We start from the raw sequence: 8721 nt of genomic DNA, 5'->3' as shown, positions 1-8721 counted from the left end.
CAAGGAAACGTCCTCACGTTGACAAAGAACAGCACAAAAAGCCCTACAGCTAACATCATACTTAATGGTGAAACACTTGAAGCTTTGCCCCTAAGAACAGGAATACCACTTCTGGTCAACATTGTATTAGGAAGTTCCAGCCAGTATAATGAGGCAAGAAACAGAAATAAAAGGCATAGAGATTGGAAGGAAGAAGTAAAACTGCCTTTCTTTGCAGAAACACAATCCCGTATGTCGAGCACCCTAAGAAACCCGTACCAAAGAAACAAAACAAGTACTGATAGACAAATTCCACAGGGTCACAGGATCCAAGATCAATATACGAAAGTCCATTTTATTGTTTTATATGCCATCATGAAGAGCTTGAACATGACCGTGACACCAGTCCGTTTGCAATGGCATCAAAAAGAATGAAGCCCTCAGGAGTGCACTGAGGGCAAGACGTGCGCGGCGTGCACACGGAGCTACCCCTCGTCTCCAAGGGGACTGAACACTTGGCTTCAAGTCCAGGGACTGGAAAGTTCAGTACTATTAAGATGGCAGTTCTCCCCAAACTGATCCCTCTCTCTAGAATCAATGCAATTTCTATCAAAATGTAGAAATTGGGTGTTGGTTAGGGTTGTTGTTGTTGTTTTTCATCTTAGAAATTGGCAATCTGGGGCACCGGGTGGCTCGGTCGGTGAAGCACCTGTCTTCGGCTCAGGTCGTGATCTCAGGGTCTTGGGATCGAGCCCCACGTCCAGCTCCTCGCTCAGCGAGGAATCTGCTTCTCTCTCCCCCTGCCCCTCCCCACCACGCCTGTTCTCTCTCCCTCTCTATCTCAAATAAATAAATAAATAAAATCTTAAAAGCAAACGCTTAAAGAAAAAAGAAATTGGCAATCAATCTTAAAATTTATATAGAAAGGCAAAGGGCCCAGAACAGCCAGAACAGCATGGAAGACGAACACACTGGAATGACTCACACTTTCCAATTTCAAGACGAACTGTAAGCTGCAGAAACCTAAAGAACGTGCTTCTGGCGTAAGCACGGACACGCACATCCACAGCACGTGACCGAGGCCCAGAGCTGCACCCTCGTCTTCACGCGCAGTTCACTTTGGACAAGGCTGTGTGTGTGGCCGTTACTCCATCAAAACCTGACCTGGGTGTCGCGGTGACGTCATTCCGTAGAGGAGATTCAAGCGCGGAATCAGTCGACTTGATGTAAAGGAAACGATCCTACGTGACCTGCGTGGCCTGACTCTCGTCGACCGCGGCGGCGACTCCGCCTCCGGGCAGCTTGAGCCCCGGCCCGCCCTCCCCCACGCTCGCCCTCCCGGAGACCTCCAGCGATGTGCGTGCCCGGGGTGCCTTCGCTGCTCGGGCGATGTGACGGAGCAAGGACAGACACTTGGGCAGACAGGGAGGGGCATCCGCGCGCAGTCACACTGATTTGGACCCTCCTCTCAACCACGGATGAAAACTAGCTCAAGATGGTTCATAGACCGAAATGTAAGAGCTAACACCTTAAAACCATTCGGAATAAAGCTCGGGAAAGTCTTTATGATCGGGGAGTAAGCGAGGAGTTCTTGGAAACATCCAAGTTGTGGTCCAGGAAAGAAAAAAATGGAGACATTTGACTTCATAAAAATTAAACACTTTTGCACTTCGAAATGCATTTTTAATTATGAAAATTAAGAACAACCTATAGACTGGAAGACATTTGCAACATCCGTCCGGTCAAAACCGTACGGCCGGAGCACGTAAGGACCTCTCCAAGTCAACCGTCAGCGCAACCGCCCAAATCACGCGAATGCCTGAGCGGCGCGGGAAGCCCGCTCCGCACCGTCGGTTGTCAGGGCCACGCACGCGGGAACCACGCACCGGGCCGCTGTCGCGCGAGAGACCGCCGGCGGCAAGTGCTCGCGAGCCTGCGCGGAAGCCGTGCTCCCCACGCACTGCCCCTGCGGCGCAAAGTGCTGCAGCCACGGTGCTGAGCGGTTTGGCGGTTTCTTTAAAAATCACACGGAATGTTCTTCATGTGACTCGGCAATTCTACTCTTTGGTGTTTATTAAAGATAAAGGAAAACGTGCGTCCACACAAAGAAATTTGGGGCAAATGTTCGTTGCACGATTTATTCGTAATAGCCAAGTGTGAACAACCCAAACGCGCCACGGAATGGGTCTGCCACGGAATGAGCCCGGTCCGCAGAATGAGTCTGGTCCACGGAATGACACACTTGTCCGCAGCAGAAAGGAAAGCACCCAGGAAGCAAAGCCCCATGGCTTGGGCAAACCTCAAAAGCCATAAGCTAAGCGAAAGAAGTCAGACACGAAAAGCTACAAAGAGTCCACGTATATGAAATGCCTTTTGGAAAAAGCAGACATCTGAGGAAGGGGTGCAAACAGGTATTCACTGACAATAAGCAGGATGCATCTTTCTGGGGTCATGGAAAGATCCTAAGCCTGAATTGTGGCAATATCTGCACAACTCTGCGAATTTACTAAAAATCATTAAATCATCCACTTAAAAGGAATCAATTTTGTGGTATGTAAATGCTACTTCAATCAAGCTAGTTTATTATCATCATCATCATCATCATCATCATCATTATTGAACAAACAGGAAAGCTACAACATGAAAAACAAACTAAACCAGACTGGTTAGAGCTGTGAAGTGAGGTGACTCAAGTACAAAGGACACGACGCAGTAATTCTGTGGAAAGTTGGCTGATCAGCGCCTGGGGAGGGGAGGAGGAGCCGGCGAGGGGGGCGTGGAGAGTTTCCAGGAGCCTGCCCATGCCCTGTGTCCTGACCTGGATGGGTGCCTGCTGTGTGATAAAACTCTGAATATCCACTTTGCTTTACCCACTTTCCTAGATGTATGTTACATCAGACAACATTAACACTTCACAATACCGACCAAACATTACAGGCTTGTGGGATTAAACCACACAAACGTAAGCAAGACCTGTCAGCAGAGCGATACACAGGCGAATTCAAACACGCGACCAGGCCTTGTCAGCTGCATCGCAGGGTGATGGAGTCACACTCCCCACACTGTCCCGTGGAGCAGTGCGGTTCCAATTCAAATCCTAACAGGGTTTCCAAAGAATCTGACAAAATCAGGGGCGCCTGGGTGGCTCAGACAGTTAAGCGGCAGACTCTTGATCTCGGCTCAAGTCTTGATCTCAGGGTCATGAGTTCAAGCCCCGCATTGGGCTCCACGTTGGGTGTGGAGCCTGCTTTAAAAAAAAAAAAAAAAAAGAATTTGACAAAATCAAGTTCTAAGGGAAAAAGCCCAAGAAGAGCCAAAGGAGCTCTTCAAGAAGGATGTCCTGCCAGGTGTCCTGACCTCTAGACTAAGGAGCTGCAGTCATCTGGCCCGGCTGCCCTGGCCCAGGGAAAACAAACTGACCCCCAGCCCGGAAACAGCCCCATCCACACAGAGAGAACCTGGGAATCCGGTTGATAGCAGAATGGGAATTACAGTCGGGGAAAAAAGGGAATTAGTTTATAAATACATCAATAAAATAAAATTTAAAAATCAATAATTAAATATAACGTCTGATATGTGGGGTTGGATAAAAGGACAGAGTTTAAGTACTCGGTGAGACGGCCCTTAGCGGGGAGAGGGGGGGACTGGCCCTCAGCTGACCACAAGTCGGTTCACTTTCCAAGTGAGGGTGTAAGTCCTGGGTTCGGGGTATAACTGCCAACCGATTAAGGAGAGAGATGGGACCCTGAGGGGGGGACCACTACCAAAAAATAAAAAGGAAAATAAAGCAAGATATAAAAAAGCATAAAAAGGCACAAGACGAAGTCACAAGAGAAGTGTAAGAGGTCAGCACGCCCGGATGCAGGGGCCGTGTCGGGGCCTCCGAACTGGACACAGGCCCCTCTGGCACATACTCGCCCTTGAGACTAGGGCTCCTCTCCCCAGCTGCCCAGCAAGTGCAGTCGGGTGGACAGAGCTGGCCATGCCTCCCAACCCCCCCCCCCCCCGGGGGGGGGGGGGGAACAAAGCTTCCAAACGTCCGCTGCACCTCCCCTCCCTGCGCCCACGCCCGGCGCGGGAGGAGTTCTCGGAGCTTCTCTGGGCCTGCCAGGCGCCTTCCGCCCTTGCCACCTGGGCCCCGGGTCTCCGTGCCTGCTCGGCCGGGCCAGGGGCGTCCCTCTCCTTAGGGCAGACCTCGGGCCGGGGCCGCAGACGACCGCCAGGACGAGAATGGATGGCGCGCGGGTGCTCCCACCACGTGGGAGCCTCGGCCAGCCGGCCTGCGCTGGTGCCAGGGGTCTGCGGGGCGCCGGGGTCGTGCTGAGCTCTGATGCGGGGGTGGGCGCCCACAGCCCCGCACCGGGTCACCTACAGCTTTGCTTCTGCTCCCCGGGTCCCCGGCTGGCATTCGCTGCGGTCGGCGTCGTGGGCGTCCGCGCACGTGTCCCCACTCCCCCGCCTCCAGGCCACATGCTCCGCCAAGGTGGGCTGGCCCTGCGCCGGGGACACGCCCCCGCGACCACCTAGGCCCAAGCTGACACGCGCGGCCACTGGGCGGCAGCACTGAGGCACCCCAGGGCTCCGGGGAAGCTGGGCTGAGCGACCACCGCCCTCTGGGAGCCACGCGCCTAAGGCGCCCCCAGGGCCCGAAAAGCAATGGGGGACCAAAAACCTGAAAACCTCTGCAGTTGAGTCAAGTCTCTATGCTGAGGCTGCCCCCAGTTCAGGGTCCTGAAGCAAGCTGGTGACCAGGGCAAGGGGGTCCGAGAAGTCAGTGCCCCTGAGTTCTCCCCCCTTCCAGAGCGTCCAGGAGATTCCACTGGATCAACTCATTGTGTGGAGACTCCCACCCATCCTGCCTTCCAGGGAGCTCCTGGGCCGCGGCATCCAGACCGTTCTCCCAGCTGGAGAAGCGTCCAGGACTTCGGGGCCCACGGGGTGAGCAGGTGAGCAAGGGCTGGACGGGAGTGTATGTGAGTGTGTCTGATGGCTGCTGCAGGCACTCCACAGAGCTGAGGTCATATCCAGCTGCCTGGGACCAACTATGTGACCCTGGGAGCCACACGCCTTCTCAGAGGCCATCCCTCTGTACCATAGAGATGGGACGGCCTGCCTCCTGGGATGCCTGCAACAAGGGGCACACAGTAGGTGCTCCCAAATGTGGGTTGAATTAAGGACCTGGAGGTGGCAGACTGGGGGCTTGGATAGGGCACCTGTTATTGGAAGTGGGGGGTGCAGAACTGACCCACCCCCACAGGCCTCCCCAGGTCCCAGGGTGAACCACGGGTGGGGGAGGGCAGTGGGGGCTACCGACAGATTTATTAGAGGCCTCAGGCAAATCCACGGGGTCCCCTCCCTCCTACTGCCACCAACAACCCAAAAGCCCCATGGTGCCCACCAGCGTCCATCCTGTCCGGCTGCGCCTACGCTACAAGAGATTGACCCTGGCCACCACCTGCTTGCAGCCAGTGACGGCGAACTCACGGCCAGCGACGCGGTAGTAGCTGAGCTGTGCGGCCAGGAGCTCAGCGCGCGCCTGCTCTGGGAAGAATCCCTCCCCGGCCATCTCGTCCCGGAAGCAGTTGACCACGTCCCGCTTATCCAGCAGCAGGAAGGGCACGATGGCCGCAGCCTGCCACAGCGGGTGCTCTTGGACCAGGAGCGAGCGCAGGCCGGCGCGCAGGTCCTCCTCGGCCTGCACCGCGGCCACCCCGTCCCGGTCACCGTCGGAGCTCGCGGGCAGCGCGCGGGACGCGTTCTGCAGCACGAAGCGCGTGATTTCCGAGCCGCCTGCACTGCTGAGGAGCACGTAAATGGCGTTGTGGAAGTGGTGGGCACGCTGCGGCTGCAGAAAGCTGTGCAGCTCGTCCAGCAGGGCCGCGGGCATGAGCTCCGCCTCGTCCAGCACCACGAGCGGGGTCTTCTCCTCCACCTCGGCCCGCGCCACCACGTCGGCCACGAGCCCCGCCAGCTCCTCACGGCAGTCCTGCGCGGCACGCGGCTCGGGGCAGTGGTGCCGCGCGTGGTACTGCAGCACGAGCGCGCCGTCCTCGAGCACCGCGCGGAAGTGGCGTGCCAGCAGGCGGCCCACGTGGCTCTTGCCCACGCCGCTGGGCCCGTGCAGCGCCAGAAGCAGCGGGCGGCTGTGCACGTGCGTGGCCAGGTAGTCCCGCAGCAGCGCCACGATGCGCCCCACAGCACCCGGCTGACCGAACACGGCGCGCTGCAGCGCCTTCTCCAGCCCGTCGAGGTCGTAGCGCTGCGCGTTATCGTCCAGGTTCTCGATGGCGTTGAGCACCTGGAAGCCCACAATGGCCACAAGCAACAACAGGCAGCGCTGCGCGCGGCTGCGGCGCTCGGCGTGAGGCCGGCACTTGCGCGAGGTCTCAGGGTAGAGCACCACGCGGCTGCGCCGGCGCCTCTTGCGCGGCGTCCTGGACGGCTGCTCAGCCGGGCCGTCGAAGGTGAAGAACTGCGGCTGGTCCAGGTGAGCGTGCGGCGCCCCGGAGCCACAGCCGGGTCTGGGCGCTCCAGCCCCGGAGGCCGGCCCCGTGCCCGGCGGCAGGAGGCGCCGCTTGCGCAGGAGGCACACGCGGCGACGCAGGCGGACCACGGCGCGCAGCGGCGCGATCACGCTCGGGCCGGGGAGGCTGGGGCCCGCGGCCGCCGGCTCCAGGCTGGGCTGGCTGCAGTCCATGGCGCAGAGGCGGCGCTCGGCATGCAGGTCGCCCTCCCTGGAACAGGAAGATGGGGAGGGTCTCCAGACTTCCGCCCGGCCAACTGGGACCCTTCCCCCGAATGACTCACCCCTCTGGGAGGTCCCCAGGGAGCGCGGCCAGGGGGCGGGGGGGGGGGGGGGTGTCCTGGTGCCGGCCTCGCCGAGCCTGAGTCTCGCCCCGCTGACCAGGAAGCGGCTCCCCGCGGGGCCCCAATGCAAATCTCTCTGGTCCTCCCATAAACAGCCGCGAGCCTTGAGGAAGTGGCGGAGGGGGGAGGGCGCCGCTTATCGGGAAGCCACCCGGCTTCCTGGAGGAGAAGTCGGTGCCAACTAGGCGCCGATTAGGGGTGAAGAAGGGTCAAGGCCCGACCCCGCTGCCCCCGCCCACAGCTCCGACTGCCAGGCGCCAGGGGCCCTCTGAATCCCAAGTGGGAACTAAGAGAAGCAGAGGCCGGAGCACCCCTAGATTCCAGAGACCTCCCTCACACACTTAGGGACATTGGAAGGGGGACCTGGCCCAAACTTCTGTTGAGAATGGGCCCAGGCCTCGCTCCCCCCAGCCCCAAACTGGGAACCTCTCAACATCCCTCCAGCGAACACACTGACGGAGTGGCCAGCAGGGAGCCCCCCGACACTAGTGGGGTGGGGTGGAAAGATGGACAAAAAGACAAGAGCCGGAGGAGGAAAAGAGCCACCAAGGAGACAGAGCTGAAGAAACTCAGGACAGATGGCCCTAGCCCCCAACCTGCCCCATACCTGCAGTGTGTCAGGTTAAGCTCCTGCTGGCCCCCCAGCCCACCAAGGGCAGCCCCCAGCCCAGGCCAGATGCTGGGGGTGCAACTCAGGACACGGAAAATACCAGCTTCCTGGGGAAGGTCTCAGTGGGGTCAGGGGCCTGGCTGGGCCAGCTCCAGCCTGGAGGGGGAGCAACACCTGCGGGTCCCTGGGGAGCATTAGGAGGGGAGGAAGCTCTGGGGAGGTTTCCGCTTCTAGGCAAAGGAAGTGAGTCAGGGGTGTGGCAAGAGGGCGGGACTTAGGCTGGACGGAGGCGCCAGCGGGGGAGGTCTGGCTGGCTCACCCAGGTCCCCGCCCTGGCCCTCGGGTCACCTACCCTGGCCCTGCAGCCCTCCTGGCTCATCCCTGCCACCCAGTAAGGCTGGGGGGGGGGGGGCGCCATCCCCTCCCCTGGGATCCCATAGCCCCTTGTATCTCAGCTTGTCCTCCACGGAACCCCTATCTTCCCAGGAACATGTCCTGTACCTGACCCCCACAGGGAGGGGAGTAGGGCAAGAGCAGAGGGGACCACGTGCCTAGAGGGGTCTCCCCAATCCCTCCCTTCTTCCCCTCCCCTGGCCCCAAGGGGGGGGGGCTCCCCGAATAGAGTTCCTTTCCTTCTTCTCCTTCTCCTCCCCCTCCTCCTCTTCCAGGGCTCCATTCCCTCCACCTCCCCTTCCCTCTTCCCCCCTCCTGGGCCTAGAGCCCTCCCACCCCAAGGACAGGTTAGCACACTGGGACAGAAATTCTAGAGCTGGGGGAAGACCGCCATGCATAGCTCAGCATCCTGGTCAGGGAGCAAATTTAGGAAGAACCTACGCCAAAACGTGGCGGATGGGGGTTCCTGTGTTCCTGCCCCCAGCCCTATTCCCATCTCTGCACAGATGGGCCTTCCCAAGCCTCTGCTCTTCATTCTGACCAACAGAAGCACTGCGTCTTGGCCCAGGCTTGTCTGCAGTCCTGAGTCCGTCAACCCGTAGAGTGCCCAAGCTAGCCTGGCGCTGTGTCCCTCTGGCACCAGCAGCCCAGAGTCCCTTGGCTGTCCTGTCTGTGGTCCCTCCACCTCATCCTCTCAGCCTCCCTTTGCCCACACTGGCCCCACTGCCCGGCATACAGCCTCTGTAGCTTCCCTCCCCCTCACTGTGACCAGCGGCACAATCTGCATCCAGGAAATGTTGGTCATAGACTTGGGAGTTCTCATTGTCCCAAATGTGGGAGCTCCTGTTTGTCCATCAGTTCAGTGCCCTCGG

The 8721-nt window shown here is 59.1% G+C and overlaps 1 protein-coding gene across 1 annotated transcript; it reads right to left on the bottom strand.

Moving 5' to 3' along the window:
* Positions 1-1640: 1640 nt before the first annotated feature.
* TOR4A (torsin family 4 member A) lies at positions 1641-8108 on the bottom strand. The gene is made up of 2 exons (XM_026489908.4): positions 7454-8108; positions 1641-6713 (listed from the first exon to the last, which is right to left on the bottom strand). The coding sequence occupies exon 2, from the start codon at positions 6674-6676 to the stop codon at positions 5408-5410; it is 1269 nt and encodes a 422-aa protein (XP_026345693.1). The 5' UTR covers positions 6677-6713; positions 7454-8108; the 3' UTR covers positions 1641-5407.
* Between the last annotated feature and the right edge of the window lie 613 nt (positions 8109-8721).

This window comes from Ursus arctos, unplaced genomic scaffold, assembly GCF_023065955.2.
Source record: "Ursus arctos isolate Adak ecotype North America unplaced genomic scaffold, UrsArc2.0 scaffold_18, whole genome shotgun sequence".
Classification (NCBI taxonomy): domain Eukaryota; kingdom Metazoa; phylum Chordata; class Mammalia; order Carnivora; family Ursidae; genus Ursus; species Ursus arctos.
This window is presented reverse-complemented; position numbering and strand designations above follow the sequence as displayed.

Excerpts from the sequence above, each read along its gene's own strand:
- TOR4A (XM_026489908.4), bottom strand. The coding sequence starts at position 6,676 with ATGGACTGCAGCCAGCCCAGCCTGGAGCCGGCGGCCGCGGGCCCCAGC.